At 43.8% G+C, this 20,639-nt stretch overlaps 1 protein-coding gene across 4 annotated transcripts in view; it reads right to left on the bottom strand.

The window, feature by feature from the left end:
- Positions 1–19,008, bottom strand: part of TMEM196 (transmembrane protein 196) — an 82,766-nt gene extending 63,758 nt beyond the window's left edge. For 3 of the 4 annotated variants that reach the window (XR_005749393.1, XM_040352824.1, XM_040352822.1), the window contains exon 1: positions 18,543–19,008. Coding sequence is in view for 3 of the 4 variants with exons in the window: in XM_040352824.1 (XP_040208758.1) it covers positions 18,543–18,713 (171 nt within the window). In the remaining variant the exon portion in view is untranslated. The remainder of the gene's footprint in view (positions 1–18,542) is intronic. The other variant, XM_040352823.1, reaches the window with a different exon arrangement.
- Positions 19,009–20,639: the final 1,631 nt, after the last annotated feature.

Below are 20,639 nucleotides of genomic sequence, written 5' to 3'. Positions count from 1 at the left end.
GTCGTTTGCGCCAAATTCAAGTTACGTTTCACAGACCATAATTCACTGCGGCATCGCTGGCTGATGATTGGCCAAGCATGCACTATGACCCGCATGCTTGGTCAATCACAGCTTGCAAAAAACAGAGAGCCATAACTGGCCAAAGCCAGGGTGGCTTTGGCCAATTATGGCTCAGGGGGTTTAGTACACGCCCCACACTCTAAAAGGCCGCCTGCAGGTCGGCCTTGTGTAGTGTGTTGCGGTGGTTAAGAGGTGATAGAGAGAGTGTCATTTTTTGCAGGTAGATAGAGCAGGCAGGCAGGCAGGCTAGTCAGTTAATGTTACAGTGTGTAGAGGATATATATACATCCCAGGTGTTGTATATATATTTATACACTGTATAGTTTAGCTAGATCAGTTCTTCCTAATTTACTGGCAGGCAGGTGATTGTGCTAGCTGCAGTATTCTTACGTGGTTTATTGCCTGTGTCCTCTGTAGTTTGCATCTAAAGCTACTTGGTGTGTACTGGCCGTGTGCTCTGTAGTTTGCACCTAAAGATTCAGGAGCAGTGATTTTAACGATGCTTTAATTAAAAAGAAAAAAAAATTAAAAATTCCTTTAAATATTGTACACTGCTGAGTGTCTATAGTATGCCTGTGAAAACGTCTTTGAGAACCCGGGTCTTGCCCGAGGGAACATGTATCAATGGAAAAAAAAGTTTTAAAAACGATCGTTTGTTCAGGAGTCCTGAAAAAAACGACCATTTTTAAAACCTTTTTTCCATTGATACATGTTCCCTGTAGCCAGACCCGGGTTCTCAAAGACGTGTTCACAGGCATACTATAGACGGGTAGGCAGGTGCAATATTTAAAGGAATTTTTCATTTTTTTTTTATTTATTTAAGCATCATTAAAATCACTGCTCCTGAAAAAACGACAGTTTTTTTAATCTTTTTTTCCATTGATACATGTTCCCTGGGGCAAGACCCAGGTTCTCAAAGACGTTTTACGACAATAACTTGCATATTAGGCTTTAAAATTAGCACTTTTGAATTCGAACGTTCGAGTCCCATAGACGTCAATGGGGTTCTAAATGTTTGCGCGAACGTTCGATATGTTTGAAGGTTCTGGTGCGAACCGAATGGGGAGGGTGTTCGGCTCATCTCTACTAGTGACATACTTTTTGGTATTCATTGCCACCATGCCACATGAGACAAGTGAGCCATTTCAATACACATTACACAAAATATGATCCTTTTTTTGTAACAATCATGAAATTCGACATGAGAAAAGCTTTGCAGCTATTGGTTGAGTTGTAGGCAAGAAAAGGTTGGAAAGAGACTGAAGGAGATCAGGCTTCACTGAGAGGCACCGAAGAATGATGAAAAAAACGAATGTTATTCAGTTAGACTTTACTTGTACTCGCATGTCAGAACCATTGACTATCTGTGGCAGAAATGGTCCAGCTCCTCAGGTCTGGATGGTGCTACAAAGTGCTCAATAACAGAGCTCTGTTGCAAAAAATGTCTGTATTGTGCTTAAAGAGGAAGTCCAGTGATGTCATCTTGATTCACATTTTAGCTGATCCATCTTGGCCTTGCCTTTACCTTCAGCAGCAGGTCATGGCAAAATGTGCTTGCTGATAACACCAAGCAATGGATGAATATCATATATGATCTGTTACTTTATATATGTATGGGTAAACTGGATCAGTCCTGCTGATCACATCTACCTCCTTCATGAGGATTTTTTTTTAACAAAAAATATATAAATGTAGCAAGCTCTTGGACCCCTAGAGGCCTGATGGTGACCTCAAGAGTTAGGGAGAGCTGACATCCTTCCTTGTTGAGTGGGTTACCAGGCATGATGGGTGTAATGCAAGATGAAATGATGGGCACCAGTCACTTTTTGAATGCGAACAAGAGATTTATTGTTTCTTAACCAGAACTGTGGGAGAGCGGGCTATGCCCAGGACACCCTTAGGTAGATGCAATGGTAATTGGCAGACTAGATCTATAGGTAGACAGCTATACAGGGAAAGGCCTCCAGCCGGATGCCACATCTGTATAGGTAGGACCACTATCTCCTATGTCAACTTAACTTGTAATAGTCACTAAGGGTAGTCGTACATTCTTGGTAACACAGAATAGTTATTCTGTTATCTCACAGTGTCCCAGTGTAGATCTTCACGCACTGAACTCCCAGTCTCTCACTAGACTTACAGATCCCAGTCATCACCGGATCTCCTGAGCTTTTCCACAGCTAACCCTCTGTATACTCCTCAAGCATCACCCCTGCTAACCTGCTGTGTCCCTGACTTGGCACTCACTGAAGCTTTCCCACTTCTTCACCGTCCCTAGCTGGTGAGAAGACTGTTTTGGTACTTGCTTGAGCTTAATCACGGTAGTCTCCGCTAATAAGGTAGATGGTCCCTTAGTGGTGACTGCTTCCCCTTTACCTCCATCTACAACTGGTTCCCCGTCCGACTGAACCTTTGCAACTCGGTTGGACTCCAATCCTGCAATCCCAACCCTATGCTGCTTCTCCTGCTCCTGGGTAGGCCTCAGGAAGCATAGCAGTCAAATGTCCCTGGGATAGGCCTCTGGCTTCTGGTCTGGCAACCTGGGGCTACATAACACACGTCCACCTTGAAAGCCATCCAGTTGGCACAGAACACAGATCACCTGACTCCTCCCAAATAAATAGGTTTTCCCAGCAGGCCTTTGGAAGTGGCCTCATAAAACACTCAGACGTGAATGGGCAACTAAAGTAAATGTTATACTTTAGTTAATCATCAAATAAAATCTGTACTAAAAATGATTTCAAACCCTCCCCCTTACCCTGGCCACTGGTGCCTATCGCTTACAATATTCTTCAGTACCTCCTACCCATCCTTAAATAATGCTAGCAATACCCACTATTGTAGATAATTGCACATAGAATGTACCCTTAGCCCCATGTGACAGTGCTGGGTAATAGCAATTGGCTGCTAAGACCCCAAATGCTGCTTTTTGTGTGTGCGTGTGGAGGATGAAGGGGGGGGGGGGTCATATCATATGCTATCCTAAAGCTGGAAGCAGGATTCAGAACTGGCAGTTGTGACAAAGTGACAACAAAGGTATATTATACAGGTATCTCTATTGGGGGTGCCTAATACAGATAGAAAGTGGCAGATAGTGTTTAGGTTTCTCCATTATATCTACTATTTTAAAACAAAAGTGACAATGCAAAAAAGTTTATGCAGCTAGGTGGAAAATATTAATTTTGAAAAATAATAATTGTAATATATTCTTTTAATTATTCTCATAATTCATGTTATCATGTGCCTTTGGTAACTATTTGCTAAACAAAAATGTTATTGTACCATTTAGTGAAGACTTTCCAGGGTTAAGGAACAGCTGAAGGTCTGAAATTGAAATGTATTGCATTTATTTGTTGAAAACCATCATGGGGTGATAATAAAAGTAGACGATAATGTTTAATTTCTTTTAAATTAGGCCAGTATTGTAAAGATTTCTGATACAGATTCTCACACATAAGGTGCCCATCAGGGGTCAAGTCCTGGGAAAAAAAGTGTGGGAACTCCCACCCAAGATCCACTTCCCCACCAAAAAAAAAATAATTATATGCTCATATGCATAATTACTAAACCGCATGTTTGTCATTGTTCCCAGGAGACATTGCGGAGGTCTGCCACAAGTTATCGCGGGATTTAGAAAGAACTTTAAGCAAGTTCTTTCTAAATCCTGCGATAACTCGCGACAGACCTCCACAATGTCTCCTGGGAACAATGACAAAAGCTCCCAGGAGACATTGCGGCATCGAGGAAGTGATGGAATACCCGCACACTACCCGATAAATCCACATACAGGAAGCGACCAGTAACATAAAGGATTACTAAGGTTCGCCTGCCCCTGACAGTGACTTGAGCTGGGCATTGCCGATTAGTGAAAGATTGGCTCGGGCGGCTCGGCTGTTCTAGTCCTGCAAAGGGAACTGCGTTCCTGCTGTGAAAAAAGTGCAGGAACTCCGTTCCCGCAGGACTTGAGCCCTGGTGCCCATACTCACATAGATATTGAGCAAAAGTTGTTTTCCATATGAATTGCCAACAAATGGTAAATGCAGGGCTTTTTTTCAGGGGGAACTTGGGGGAACTCAGTTCCACCACCTTATGCTCAGACCCTTTGGTGCCTGCTCACCACAATCACTTGTAAACAAAGAAGTCCGGTTTCTGTGTTTACAAGTGACAGCTCTGCACTCTGTGTGTAACCCCCCTGAACTCTGCACTCTGTATGTAATGCAATCCTGGTATTTAATGCACCTTTAAGACCCTTCTACTGTTTGTGAAATCTGAACAGGGTCGTGGTTGAGTTCCTGCACCTATTTTCTGAGAAAAAAAGCTCTGGGTAAATGTATAGGCTGTTCCATGATATTCTTACAAAGTTCTTATCCAATTATCATCTAGAGCATTTGATCAGATTGGCACATTGACACAGTTATAGAGGAGGTTTTCTTTTGTCACCTGAATTATTATTAATAAAGAAAGAAAGAAAGAAAGAAAGAAAGAGAAAGAGGAAAGAAAGAGAAAGGAAAGAAAGAGAAAGAAAGAAAGAAAGAAAGAAAGAAAGAAAGAAAGAAAGAAAGAAAGAAAGAAAGAAAGAAAGAGAAAGAGGAAAGAAAGAGAAAGTAAAGAAAGAGAAAAGAGAGAAAGAAAGAGGAATAAAAGAGAAAGAGAAGTGAAAGAAAGAGGAAAGAAAGAGGAAAGAAAGAAAATGAAAGAAAAAGAAAGAAAGAAAGAAAGAAAGAAAGAAACAAGGGAAAAGAGAAAGAGAAAGAAAGAAAGAAAGAAAGAAAGACATAAAGAAAGAGAAAGAGAAACGAAAGAAAGGAAGAAAGAAAGAGAAAGAAAGAAAGAAAGAGAAAGAGAAAGAGAAAGAAAGAAAGAAAGAAAGAAAGAAAGAAAGAAAGAAAGAAAGAAACAAGGGAAAAGAGAAAGAGAAAGAAAGAAAGACATAAAGAAAGAGAAAGAGAAACGAAAGAAAGGAAGAAAGAAAGAGAAAGAAAGAAAGAAAGAAAGAAAGAAAGAGAAAGAGAAAGAGAAAGAGAAAGAAAGAAAGAAAGAAAGAAAGAAAGAAAGAAAGAAAGAAAGAAAGAAAGAAAGAAAGAAAGATTATACGTCTAGGATATTATATAGAACACTAAACAATATTCTGGGGTAGTATTTTTAAACCTTTGGTGGGCCACACCACCTGTCATATATTATGATGCCTGCCCTTTGAACTTTGCTGTTAAAAAGGCCTCCAGCTATTAATAGATGAAGTATCGCTAAAAACATTATTTAAAAATGAACACCACCAAGCACTTCATTCCAATTTTATAAAATATTCATGTCAAAATGAACTTGATTCTATGCAGTGGATACAATATTCTGATGTTCAAAGAACAGGTCTTGCAATGCCTCCTAAGAAGCACTGCCTCCGGCAACATCAGGAGGACCCACTGTATGAGCCCCATACGATTCATCAGCCACTGGGTGGATAACACAGCTCTTTGTGTGGTTAATGTTCCTGTAAAAGCTCTCAGTAAATTTCTCTTACTTGTTCTGTTAAGTATATAACTGCAAGTGTTTTGTTACTGTATATCTGTTTGACAAGTGCAAAAAAAGTAGCTAATCATTCGGACAGAAATTGTACAAACTGATAATTTCTTGTACTCTCTGTCTCTGAACTTTTATTAGTTAGCATTATTTCCTGCCAACTCCATGAACTATAAAACACCTTCCCTGTTTTGAAGAAGAAAGAGAGGTGTTACAGGGGTTGTAAACCCTCATGTTTTTTCACCTTTATTCTGAGTGAACAAAATAGTAGCGCTATGTTCAGTAAATGAACAATTCTAAATTAGTGTATAAATAAATCACCCTGTGAAAAATATATCACACATATACCAAAAAATATGATTCATATAAAATAATTAAATACATGTAAAATAAATGGTCAAAACTTTCATCCAGTGGTCAAAAATAGGTAATAACAAGCCAAGTCCATAAGTGAGTACATTTCAAGTGATTAAACTTAACCACTTAAGGACCGCCTCCTGCACATATACGTCGGCAGAATGGCACGGCTGGGCACAAGCACATACAGGTACGTCCTCTTTAAGTGCCCAGCCGTGGGTCACGCGCCCGCGACCCCGTCCGAAGCTCCGTGGCCGTGACCGCGGGACCTGCGGACCCGATCGCCACTGGAGTACCGCGATCGGTCCCCGGAGCTGAAGAACGGGGAGAGCTGTGTGTAAACACAGCTTCCCCGTTCTTCACTGTGGCGCCGTCATTGATCGTGTGTTCCCTTTTATAGGGAAACACAATCAATGACGTCACACCTACAGCCACACACCCCTACAGTTAGAAACACAAATGAGGTCACACTTAACCCTTTCAGCGCCCCCTTGTGGTTAACTCCCAAACTGCAATTGTCATTTTCACAGTAAAAAGTGTCCGCCATTATGTCGCAGTCATGAAAAAAATCGCTGATCGCCGCCATTAGTAGTAGAATTTTTTTTTATAAAAATGCAATAAAACTATCCCCTATTTTGTAAACGCTATAAATTTTGCGCAAACCAATCGATAAACACTTATTGCGATTTTTTTTACCAAAAATAGGTAGAAGAATACGTATCGGCCTAAACTGAGGAAATTTTTTTTATATATATATTTTTGGGGGATATTTATTATGGCAAAAAGTAACAACAATTTTGTTCAAAATTGTCGCTCTATTTTTGTTTATAGCGCAAAAAATACCACCAAAAGAAAGCTCTATTTGTGGGAAAAAAGGACGCCAATTTTGTTTGGGAGCCACGTCGCACGACCGCGCAATTGTCAGTTAAAGCGACGCAGGGCCGAATCGCAAAAATTGGCCAGGTCCTTTAGCTGCCTAAAGGTCCGGGTCTTAAGTGGAAAATGTCCACTTAATCTTCTTAAAAAATCTTGCTTGAGACCTTCCACCGCACCATAAGTGCTCAGTGACTTCACACCCTAAGGAATTGCGCTTACCAATAGGACATGCCTTGCACTCGCATGTTCGTCAATACAGCTGAATAAAGTTTCCAAAGGTATTAGACGATTCCACCAGTGCTCCAATAAATCAAAATTGCTCCATAATACCATAATACATCAAGGTTTTACCGCAAGTTTATCTCTGGTTTTGGAGCCCACTGCCGAGTTTACTGTTGAAGTGCCTCTGCTTGTTTTGATAGATATGAGTGCAATGTGTGAAGGCTTCTTGTGCTGTTTTTAATAAATAGTTTGGATATACTTCACTATTGGAGCCATTTTATTTTTACATGTGGAGCAAATTGATTAAAATTGGATCACTGGTGGAATTGAGTGCAAGGCATGTCCTATTGGTAAGCACAATTCCTTAGGGTGTGGAGTCACTGAACACTTTACTTACCCGGGGTTCTCAGGCTCTTTATTGGCTCCTGCTGCTGTCAATCAAATACAATGACGCAGGTGCTGGGGGGTGGGGCCGAGCCCTGCACTCGGCAGCTATGGGCGCCGAATGCAGTACTCGGAAGTGCACCCACAAGATAACCCCCTTGGGAGAGCGCTTCCCAGAGGGGGTTATCTGAAGCAGATAGGAGCCGAGAGAGCCGCCGAGGGACCCCAGAAAACGGCGTTTGGGGCCACACTGAGCTGCACAGAGGAGGTAAGAATGATATGTTTGTTATTTAAAAAAATAAAATTTGAACCAATAGTATCAATTTAAGTAGTTCAAACACAATGTTATGTAGTCCAAAAGATGCTCCTTATCCTTGGGCACTACCCCCAAAGGAGCTGCTGGATATTTTCGGGCGGCACGTTACCTCTATTTCCTCGCCATCCAGGGTACTAGATGAGAGCTGAAAAAGTTCAATGTCCACACTTTGCATTTCTTTTTCTAAGATTTATTTGCTGAACTTGGTGAAAGAATAAAATAAGTGAATGAAGAGGTGGAAGGGTAACAGGTAGATAGGTTCAGGTGTGTAGTTTCAATCTGGAAACACTCCTGCTTCCAGTGACACAGCTTTCGTCGCCACTCTAGCCAGAGTGGGTTTTGCGCACCCGGATAGGTTTCTCTCACTAGCCTAGCAGCCGGAATGACACACGGAAAATGGTAACATCTCTGCCACAGACCTTCCCACAGATGTAGACACATTTTGGTCTGGAATCCTCACAGTACAGGATTCAGCACCCGGATCTCTCCAGAGTAATTTCTTGTAGAACTTGAAACTGACAGGCGATCACCATCAAGCCTTTCAGTAAACAGTGCATTCTTCGAAGAAGTTCAAGGCCCCTCTTGAGACACCAGCCTCGATCATGCTCGGTCCTCTCCAAGAGGTCCTTCATCAAGCGGCTTCCTCCCTCAGGACGGACAGCACAGGATCACCTTTCAATGCGTAGACCCAATCTGCCTACTGGGCCTACTCAGAAGATCACAACCCTGGACCAACATGGTCCCAACGTGGAGCCAGGATTACAGGAACACACACCCCCGGCCAGAAGTGCCACACACAGGGGGTAGTGGGACGACAGACCCAGGAACGACCGGTCCAGTGACGTCTGTCCCTTAAAGCGGAGTTCCACCCAAAAGTGGAACTTCCGCTTAATCCACTCCTTGCCCCCTTACATGCCACATTTGGCATGTAATTCTTTTTGGGGGGGGCTTCAGGAGGAGTGGGACATCCTGTCCCACTTCCTCCTTCCGCCCAGGGGCCGCTAAGGCGATACGTCATATCGCCTTTTGGTTGTAGGCAATCGCCTGGGACACGTGACAGGTCCCAGGCGATAGCCTGTCCAATCAGATAGCGCAGCGCCGCTCGCGCATGCGCATTGAGTGCCCGGCCATGAATCCAAAAGCTGTCACAGCCAGGTGCCCACAGTAACCATGAGGGCGCCGGCCGGAGAGGGGGGGAGAGGAGCTTAGCTCCGGCCGGCGCGCTGCTGGAACGTGGAGCAGGTGAGTGCATGTTTATTAAAAGACAGAAGCTACACTTTTTGTAGCTGCTGACTTTTAATAAACATTAAAAATGCCTGAAACTCCCCTTTAGGTACCCTTCCCCAGTATGCACAGCGGGACGATCAACCCCACTGATTGGCTGCCGAGGGAAAATATTCAAATCACCTTGACCTAGCTGCTGCCACCCTTGGCCTGGAGTAACAACTACACCCCAGGCGAACAATAGTGGTCACTCACAGCACAGCCATGGCTGCAACAGAAGCCAAATTTGCTCAAAATCATACATGTCTGAGTAAACTAACTCTCAGACTTCCCTCCAAATTTATAGCAGTGCCAGCTCAAAAAGGAGCAAGCCGCTACAAGTAATTTTACTGCTGGTGGCTCCACTGCCCAGATAGCAAGCAATTGTGCTGCAAGTTTGAAAATGACTTTGTAAGCTATTGCTAGACTTGCCAGGCTTCACAAGTGTGTTGCACAATTGCAGCATTTTCACATTGCATGACTCGACATTAACTTTCTTTTCAGACATTCTGCAAGTCTGCTGCAAGTTCTGGTTTGGTTCTATTGTGTAATATTCATCCCACCACAGGGGTCACTGTGTCTGAATTTGTGGCTGAAAGTGTACAACTTGCCAGTGAAAATGTGCTGAAAGTTAACCACTTAAGGACCGCCTCATGTACATATACGTCAGCAGAATGGCACAGGCAGGCACATGTACGTATATATACGTGCCCTGCTTGACGTGGGTCGGGGGTCCGATCGGGACCCCCCCCCGTACATGCGGCGGTCCCCGTGGCTTCAGGAGCGATCCGAGACGACGGCGCGGCTATTCGTTTATAGCCGCTCCGTCGCGATCGCTCCCCGGAGCTGAAGAACGGGGAGAGCCGTGTGTAAACACGGCTTCCCCGTGCTTCACTGTGTCGGCGCATCGATCGCGTCATTCCCTTTATAGGGAAGACACGATCGATGACGTCATTCCTACAGCCACACCCCCCTACACTAGTAAACACACACAAAGTAAACCCTAACTCCTACAGCGCCCCCTGTGGTTAACTCCCAAACTGCAAACTGTCATTTTCACAATAAAGCATTTTTTGCTGTGAAAATGACAATTGTCCCAAAAATTTGTCAAAATTGTCCGAAGTGTCGCAGTCAAGAAAAAAATCGCTGATCGCCGCCATTAGTAGTAAAAAAAATAAAAATGCAAAAAAACTATCCCCTATTTTGTAAACACTATAAATTTTGCGCAAACCAACCGATAAACGATTATTGCGATTTTTTTTACCAAAAATAGGTAGAAGAATACGTATCGGCCTAAACTGAGGGAAAAAAATGTTATATATGTTTTTGGGGGATATTTATTATAGCAAAAAGTAAAAAATATAGCATTTTTTTCAAAATTGTCGCTCTATTTTTGTTTATAGCGCAAAAAATAAAAACCGCAGAGGTGATCAAATACCACCAAAAGAAAGCTCTATTTGTGGGGAAAAAAAGACGCCAATTTTGTTTGGGAGCCACGTCGCACGACCGCGCAATTGTCTGTTAAAGCGACGCAGTCCCGAACTGTAAAAACCCCTTGGGTCTTTAGGCAGCATTTTGGTCCGGGGCTTAAGTGGTTAAAAGACTTACAATTCAACACTGCCACAAATTTGTAGCAAGTTATCATTGCTATCTAGGTGGGCACTGAGACAGGCATGAGCACACCCCCTGCCTCTTGAGCTGTGCTTGGATACAGCATATGTTTTTCAGCAGGCTCGCTGCCAATGATTTTGGCTGTGAACCTACTGATTGCTGTGTCCAGTCACAGCACAGATTTGTGTGAGTTAGTAAACACAACACAGATCTGGCTGTTTTTTTTCCTTCCTGATTTCACTTATCATGCAGAACTGAAATCAGGAAGCCATGCCAGCCAGCCAGTCTTGAGTAAAATCAGAACACATACACTTGCTAGGCACACAATTAACCCTTTAATTGCCCTCCTGATCACCCCTGTCCTCCAGCAAGTGCAATTAGTACAGTGACTGCATACAGTATTATCATTAAACACTGTATTAGAGTCACTAGCGATGTCAGATAGCATAGTCCCTGATTGCCCACCACATTATCACAGTCACACTATAAGTCACTGATCACACCATTACTAGTGTAGTGTCTGTACAGGTATGTATCTTGGTCACTGTCGGAACTATACAAGTGTCCCCATTAGTATAGTGTCTGCAAACATGCAGTGTTAGCAGGATCTGCCATATCAGCAGATTTTCTGTCTTTTTTCATTTATATAATAAAAAAAAAAAAAAAACTGTGGTGATCAAATACCACAAAAAGAAAGCTCTATGTGTGTTAAAAAATTATATAAATTTGTGTAACGTAATGCACGATCAAGCAAGTGGTAGTTAAAGTAGCACAGTGCTGAATAGCAAAAAATGGTCTAGTCATTAAGTGCGTAAAACATTCCGAAGGTAAGATAAAGGGAAAAAAACTGAGGAAAAAAATAAATAAAAATAATACAGCCAACACATCTTGGGAGCTGTAAGCTGCACAACTATCAATTTCCGTTCTAGGGTTTAGATGAACGTTAACCCCTCACAAAAAGCAAAATGCAATATTCTGGTTTAATGTTTTGCAACCTTTACTGGCGTCTTGGGCATATAAAATATACCAAAGGGATGGTGGACCACACCATCTGACATACAGTATAGTAAGGCAGTATAAAGAGTAATGGCAATATGAAAGTGTAATAACTTCCATCAACCAATGGGAAATCATTTTTTTACTGGTTTGCCTGCCTAAATGTAACATATGATCAAGTTACTGCCCTTCAAGTTGTCCTTTTAAATAAGCTTCCAGCTACTGATAAACAATATATCACTCAAAACTTTATTTAAACAATAATACTATCACGCACCCATCTCAATTCTATAAAATATTCATGCTAAAATTAACTTGATCCTTGGCAGTGGATACAATGCTTTGATGATCAGGGAGCAAGTCATGCAATGTGTCCTAAGGAGCATTGACTCAATCAAGGGGTCTGATGAGCCCCATGTGATTCGCCAGCCACTGGTTGGGAGGCACTGTTCTAGAATGCACATTGCAAGGGTGACACTCTGGATGTAATAGTAATAGAAAACAAGACACAATTAAGATATACATGTCATGAAGAAACTGTTAACCACTTTAACCGGCGGTCGCAAAAGTCTGCCGGCCACCAACGATTGCTCCACAGAGAGACAGAGCAATGTAAACAAACAGATCCCCGTTCTGACAAGGAAGTAGAGAGAGATCTGTTTTTCTTAGTGATCAGGAACAGCGATCTCTCTCCTCCTCCAGTCAGTCCCCTCCCCCCACAGTTAGAAACCCCTCCAAGGGAACAATTTTAACCCCTTGATCACCCCTAGTGTTAACAGCCTTACCTACCAGTGTCAGTCTGAGAAGAGGGTAGTGATAGATGTGCTAGAAGATTTAGACAGACTTGGGGTTTGTTTACAAATGGCTATGGGACAGTAAACATAGGCAGTTGAGGCATGGTTTTACCACCCATTTAAGGAAGTATTAAACCTAAACCCCAAAATGTATTCTATTATTCTATATCAGCTTACCAATCATTAGATATAGTGACTGCATCAGTTATCTTTTTTTAAGCCTCGTACACACAACTGTTTTGCTCTGCAAAAACCATCAAGAAAACTGCTGGCAGAGCTTTTTTGCAGAGAAAAACGGTCGTGTGTATGTTTTTGGTCGAGAAAGCTGTCGTGGATCTCGCCGAGAAAAAAAGAGTACATGCTCTCTTTTTTCTTGTCGGGAGTGTCAATTTCCTCGTTGTGTTTCTCGTCGGGCTGGTTTACGACGAGAAACACATTCATGTGTATGCTAAGAAACCCGCGCATGCTCAGAATAAAGTATGAGACGGGAGCGCACCTTGGGTAAAAGTAGGGTTTGTAATGGAGATAGCACATTCGTCACAGTGTAACAGACTGAAAAGCGCGAATCGTCTCTCACCAAACTTTTACTAACACGCGGTAACACGAGATTAGCAAAAGCAGCCCCAAGGGTGGCGCCAGTGGAATGGAACTTCCCCTTTATAGTGCCGTCGTACGTGTTGTGCGTCACTGCGTTTGAGAACGAGGAGATTTGGTCTTGACAAGATTCTCATCAAGCCTGACAAGAACCTCCTAGGGGTTTTACGACAAGATTCTTGGTCGTGTGTACGAGGCCTTAGGCCGCGTACACACGGTCGTTCCAAACCGATGAGAATGGTCCGACGGGCCATTTCCATCGGTTCACTCTGAAGTGGCCTGATGGTCTGATGTGCGTACACACCATCGTTCCAAAAACCGATCGGGTCAGAACGCGGTGACATCAAACACACGACGTGCTGAATAAAACGAAGTTCAATGCTTCCAAGCATGCGTCGACTTGATTCTGAGCATGCGCACGCTTTGAACCGATGCTTTCTGTACTAACCATCGGTTTGGACCGATCGGGCAGCGGTCCATCGGTTCGATTTTGAAGCATGTTTTAAAATTTTGGACCGAAGGACAACAGACCGATGGGCTATTCTCATCGGTTTTGTCCGACCGTGTGTACGCGGCCTTAGAGTGCCCCCACTGAAGGGAGCAACAGAGACACATTTGGACAGCAGTATTGTTAACCTAGGGAGAGGGAAATGCTAGGTGTTAGCGGATTTAAATACACTAACAAATTGAAGCTAAACTCCAGCTAAAACGTTATAAGCAATTACAGCAATCTGTTGTTGTTTTTGTTTTGGGATAAAGACTTTACATAAATAAATAACAGTTGATCATTGTAAACACCCCTGTTGGTGGCAAATGGTTTGCCTCATCCCTGTAAATGCTAGGGTAGAGGTTGTTCTTTGGAAAAACAACAGACCTATTGGTCTGATCACTAGGTGAAAATAAAGGAAAGAAAGCCCAAAAAAGAATATAAATACACTTATCACATCTAAAGCCGGTCATGCAGGAAAGAAAATCAATTTATTGCCCCAATCAACACAGTGTTGATGGGGAATTCCTTTTACAGAGCCATTCTTTTGTTCCACAGGGGGGGGGGGGGGGGATACGTCAAGCCGGGACAGCACAGAGGTTGATTTACTAAAATTCCTGTGTGCAAAATCTGGTGCAGCTGTGCATAGAAACCAATTTTAGTTTTTTTGTCAGAGCTTAATTGAACAAGCTGAAGTTATAAATTGGAGACCATGAGCAGCTGCACCAGATTTTGCATGCTCCAGTTTTAGTAAATCAACCCCACAGTGATTACTGCTAGCGGCTATAATACCTGCTAGCAATAATCACATGTAAAATCTGACAGACTGGTTGTACCCAAGTTGATCGATCAACTTGGGGACATTCAGCCTGCTCATACATGGTTTGAATCTCCGCCATCCCTGTTTGGCTTAAGGTTTCATGTACACACTGCCTACTTTGACCACCGGCTTTGGGAAAATGCAAAACATGGTGGGATTTTACTGCAGTTTGTGTTTTCCGGCGACCAGTGGTCAAAACTTTCCTATCCTGAATGTGATTCTTCCACGTTCAGGAGAGGGAGGTTGAAGCTCCCCTAACAGCAGCAACTCCTAAACTCTGGACACATAGGCCCATATTCTCAAAAGGCTTACGACGGCACAACGCAATGTACGCCGTCGTAAGTCCTAATATGGGCCGTCGTATCTATGCGACTGATTCTTTGAATCAGTTACGCATAGATATCCATTAGATCCGACAGGCGTAAGGCTCTTACGCTGTCGGATCTTAAATGCAATTTTTTTTTTTGCCGCTAGGTGTCGCGTCCGTCATTTTCCCCGTTGAGTATGCAAATTAGCAAAATACGTGAATTCCCGAATGTACGCGTGGTCGACGCAGTGAAGTTACGATGTTTACGTTAGATTTGCGGCGCGTAAAGTTGCCCCTGCTATATGAGGGGCAACCAATGTTAAGTATGGCCGTCGTTCCCGCGTCAAAATACATTTTTTTACGTTGTTTGCGTAAGTCGTCCGTGAATGGGGCTGAACGCCATTTACGTTCACGTCGAAACCAATGACGTCCTTGCGACGTCATTTAGCACAATGCACGGCGGGAAATTTTAGGGACGGCACATGCGCATTACGTTCGGCGCGGGAACGCGCCTAATTTAAATGCTCCACGCCCCCTACCCGGCTCATTTGAATTAGGCGGGCTTGCGCCGGGGGATTTACGCTACGCCGCCGCAACTTTACAGGCAAGTTCTTTGTGAATAAAGCACTTGCCTGTAAAACTTGTGGCGGCGTAACGTAAATGACATACATTACGCCGCCGCAGTTTTACGCCCAGATACGAGAATCTGGGCCATAGGCTTTTCAGGAGTTGAGTTTAGGAGCTTTGGCAAAAAAATACCAGAAACTCCTAAACTCAAGTTCATGAAGCCAAAGAATTGGTAAGCTGACTAAAATAAATATTTGCTTATGAAGTTAATACCACTTTAAATTAACGCAGCAGCTGGAGCAGGTTGTACACATTCCTCAGTTGTCATGCTTTGCTTCAGAGCCATAACAAAAATGATACCCCCTGCTGTGTTCATATGCGGTATTTCCCAAGTCAATAAAACCGTACTTCAACTGCCCTGCAACCATAATGTACACAATTGCATGGTGGTTGGGTGGGCTTTTCAGTTTTATGTGGCAAGGACTACAGCCAGCATATACAATCTCCTCTGTATAAGATTGTATGTATAAGATCGATTTTTACCAACCCCCTGCCACATGTGTTAAGGAACCCTTAATGGCAGATACACAGATGTAAGTTAAAGTAATTGTAAAGGTAATTAAAAAATAAAATAAAAAAATGTCAATACATATCTGCTCTGTGTGCTCCAGCAAAGCCAGCAAGACTCAAAAGTGAGGGAAGAGAAGAGTTACAGATGTGCACGGTGCTGGATCAAATGAGGACTCGGGTAAGTAAAAGGGAGTATACTTACCTACTCTGTTGCAGTGGTTTTGCTCAGAGCAGCCCAGATCCTCCTCTTCTTGGGTCCCTCTTTAGCTTTCCTGGCCCCTCCCTCCTGTTCAGTGCTCCCACAGCAAGCAGCTGAGCCGAGTCACAGCTCCCTGTGTCTATTCAGACACAGAGCTGCAGCCAGTCCCTGCACCCTCTCTCTCCTGATTGGCTGACTGACTTTGACAGTAGTGGGAGCCAGTGGCCCTGCTGCTGTATCTCAGCCAATCAGGAGGGAGAGTCTTGGATGGCCGAGACACTTTTGCACATTTCTGGACAGAGATGATGCTCGGGTAAGTATTAGGGGGGCTGAGGGGGGCTTCTGCACACATAAGGCTTTGTATCTTAATGCATAGAATGCAAGATAAAAAAAACTTTGATGCAAGGAGTGCATTAAAGGGATGCTAAACTCTTGTTTTATTTTTTATAAAAATAACAAACATGTTATACTTACCTGCTCTGTGCAGAGGTTTTGGACAAAGCAGCCCCGATCCCCCTCTTCTCGGGTACCTATTCGGTGCTCCTGGCCCCTCCCTCCTGTTAAGTGCCCCAACATCATGCAGCTTGCTATGGGGGCACCTGAGCCATTCAGACACGGAGCTGCGGTTCCGCCCCACCACCTCTCTCTAATGATTGGCTAACTGACCTTGATTGACAGCAGTGGGAGCCAATGGTGCCTCTGCTGTGTCTCAGCCAACCACGAGGGAGAGTCTCGGATGGCCGAGGCACTCGTGGACAAATATTCTTTTGACCCCAGATCTCATATTTAACAGGACCTGCTTTTTTTCTATTACAAGGGATGTTTACATTCCTTGTAATAGGAATACAAGTGACACATTTTTTTTTAAAGGAACAGTGTCAAAATAAAAAAATAAAAGGTAAAATAGATAAGAAAAAGAAAATTTAAATGCTCCCTGTCCCGTCCTGTCAAGCTTGTGTGCAGAAGCAAACGCAGACGTGAGCAGCGCCCGCATATGAAAACGTGTTCAAACCACACATGTGAGGTATCGCGATCAGTAGCGAGAGAAATAATTCTAGCCCTAGACCTTCTCTGTAACTTAAAACATGCAACCTGTAGAATTTTTTAAATGTCGCCTATAGAGATTTTTAAGGGTAAAAGTTTGTCGCCATTCCACGAGCGGACGCAATTTTGAAGCGTGACATGTTGGGTATCAATTTACTCTGCGTAACATTATCTTTCACAATATAAAAAAAAATGGCCTAACTTTACTGTTGTCTTATTTATTTAGTCAAAAATGTGTATTTTTTGTCTTATTTATTTAGTCAAAAAAGTGTATTTTTTCCAAAAAAACTTGTGTTTGTAAGAACGCTGCGCAAATACGGTTTGACAGAAAGTATTGCAACGACTGCCATTTTATTCTTTAGGCGGTTAAAAAAATGTATAAGGTTTGGGGGTTCTAAGTATTTTTCTAGCAAAAAAAAAAATACAAACTGTTTTTAACTTGTAAGCACCAAATCTCAGAAAGAGGCTCAGGGCCAGATTTTCAGAAGAGTTACGACGGTGTATCTCAGGAAACACCGTCGTATCTCTGTTTCTGAGCCCGGGTATCTATGCGAGTGATTCCTAGAATAATTTTCGCATTGATACGGCCAAGATCCGACAGGTGTAAGGCACCTTAGATCTTAGATGTAATGCAACGCCGGCTGCTAGGTGGCGTTTACGTTCAGGTCTCATTTGACTATGCAAATGAGCCTGATACGCCGATTCCCGAACGAATTTGCGTCGCGTACTCGTCGCTTATGTCGTTTCCGTAAGCATAAGGTTACCCCTGCTATATGAGGGGTAACCTTACGCCAGTCCGCCATATGCCATGTTAAGTATGGCGTCGGGTCCGCGTCGTCTTTTCCCGTCGGTTACGTCGTTATCCTAAGTCGTTCTTGAATACGACTTCACGTCAATGACGCACACTTCGGCGTCATTGACATTTTCCGTCATGAGCTGGAGCATGCGCACTGGGCTATTTTTAGCCCGACGCATGCGCAGTTCAATCGGCGCGGGGGCGCGCTTAATTTTAATGCTAGCCGCCCCCTTCAAATTACGCGGCCATACACTGGGCCATTTACACTACGCTGCCGCAAATTACGGAGCAAGTGTTTGGGGAATACGGCACTTGCTCCTGTAAGTTGCGGTGGCGTAGTGTAAATGGCTTACACTACGCCAACGCAGATTCTTACAGAATCTGGCCCTCTGTCCTTAAGTGGTTAAGATAAAAAAAAAAACATTCTGCCTTTACAACCAATTTAGGTTAAAACACTTTTAGGCTTTAAAGCCAGCTTAAGCCTTTAAAAAAAAAAAAACACACAAGAACTGAAGCTGCAAATTAATATATTTTTTCTTCTAGTTTCATTTGTAATCCTGTATCAATATTATAGAGCACTACAGGTATGGACACCCAGACATACAGCACGAGCTATTGGGCAAGTTTATCCTTCTCTATTAAAACCCCACTGACCGTAATGATAATGAGCAACAGGAGACTTAGGGAATGTGCATGTGAATTGGGATGCATGACTAACCTAATCACAAGGGTATAGAAATAAAGGTAGTGAAATGGCTAACGTACACACGCCCCGCTCCATACCGGAGAAGAGTCTCCCAGCTGCGGCGGTGGCTCCGTCCTGTTCCTGACCCTGATGAAGGTGACAGCTCCCACTGCCACGCTGGATAAGCCCAGTCCTATCTCCAGCACAGAGAGCACCAGGAGACTGCCGATGATCTGACTGCTAGTGCACATGCTTCTCCGGTCATCCTTCCTTCCAGATCAGCCAGGAAAACGGAACCGTCCACCTTCCTCACCTTCTCACAGCTTCTTCTTACGTTTCCCGGCTCTGCTGCTCTGCAAACTTTTCCTGTCTGTCATCTTTACACAGAAGACCGACTATTACCTCTGTGCGCTAAATGAGATCCTCGGGGGTGTCACTGGGGGGAGAGATGTCAGTAGCCTAGACACGGGTGACGAGCTGCCAAAGGGCTGGGAGTTGCTGGTGCTGTCCAAGGTGCTGACCGCATCCTAGCCAGGGCTCTGTCCGAGGTGCCGCCACTGCGCTCTCCAAGGTGCTGAACGGCCACTGAGCTGTCCGAGGTGCGGCCACTGCACTCTCTCTGCCCAAGGTGCTGAACGGCCACTGCGCTGTCCAAGGTGCTGAACGGCCACTGCGCTGTCCAAGGTGCTGAACGGCCACTGCGCTGTCCGAGGTGCGGCCACTGCACTCTCTCTGCCCAAGGTGCTGAACGGCCACTGCGCTGTCCAAGGTGCTGAACAGCAATGCTCTATCCAAGGTGCTGAATGCTCAATGCACTCATTCCTGGGCTGGAGACCGACACGCATTCCAGATAACACCCCCCCACCCCCAGTGTCAGGGTTACAGCTTATATGTATCAGTGAGGAAGGGTGATTCCATTAGGCATTGCCCAGAGCTGCATAAAGAGGTGGGCGTCCCCACAGCAGCTTATTAAGGAGAGCTGGGGCCAGTTTAAGGAGCTGTTCGGTGCTTAGCTCCTGAAATTGCAGAGCCTGTGTGTGTGTAGCAGGGGGTGGGGGGGGTTAGGATATTTATCATTGCTGCTGCTATCAGACAGACACGCTGAGCACAAGGATATTGTGCAGCATCACAGTAGCTGGGTCCTCAGTGCAGACCTGATGACAAAATGAGTAACCTCTTTGCTGCCAGGCTTTTGGGTATTGCTTACACTGCTTCTGCTAAAGTATTTTTTGCAATTTTGTATCCTAGCAATAAAAAGTCCTTATGTGTGATTGAAGGACACATGCATTTAAAGGCTGAACACTGGGAACATTTGATTGCAGGGTTAGCCTTAACCTGGATTGTGTGACCTTTGGGTGCTGGGCTCTGCATTGTGGCATTTTCCAGACTTGTGTGTACTGCATTAGTTACCCTCAGAGCACTTTCTTGGCTCAGAGTCTGCTGTGACCTAGTCTCTGAGAACTAGTAGAGACAGTTACATAGTCAGGTTAAACCTATAAAAAGGGAAAATAAATAAAATATACACTCCCATATACACAATCCTACACCCACAGTTGATCCATAGGAAGGCAACCCCCCCCCCCCTCCAAGCAAAGCATGGAACAATTTGCTCCAGCAGGGGGCAAAAATCCTCCCTGATTGCCTAAGAGGCAATCAGATATTCCCTGGATGAACTTTACCTATGAATGTTAGTATCCAGTTATATTATGTACATTTAGGGCAGAATCCAGACTTTTTTTTTTTAAAGCAATCTACTGCGCTGTGCAGGACAAGCTCTTGAGGGAGTGCACATTTTCATAGTTCTTACTGTGAAGTAACTTTTCTTGTATTTGGAGATTAAATCTATTTTCCTTCAGACGTAAAGAGTGTTCCCTTGTCCTCTGTGATGACCTTAAAGTGAATAAATCAACACCAAGTTCACTATATGGACAACTTATGTATTGACTCATGTTGATCATATCCCCCCCTTAATCTCATCTTAAGAAAAAAAACAGTTCCTCTAATATTTTCTTATAGATCAGCTCCTCCATGCATTTTATCTAGAGTTGTCCTGATACCGATACTAGCATTTGCGCGAGTACTTGTACTCGTGCAAATGCTCCCGATGCCCTGTTCGATACCTTTCTTTTGACGAGAGAGCGGTGGGCAGAGAGGCGGCAGAGATCGGGGCGGAGAGT

Source organism: Rana temporaria, chromosome 5, assembly GCF_905171775.1.
Source record: "Rana temporaria chromosome 5, aRanTem1.1, whole genome shotgun sequence".
In the NCBI taxonomy this organism is placed as follows: Eukaryota; Metazoa; Chordata; class Amphibia; order Anura; family Ranidae; genus Rana; species Rana temporaria.
This window is presented reverse-complemented; position numbering and strand designations above follow the sequence as displayed.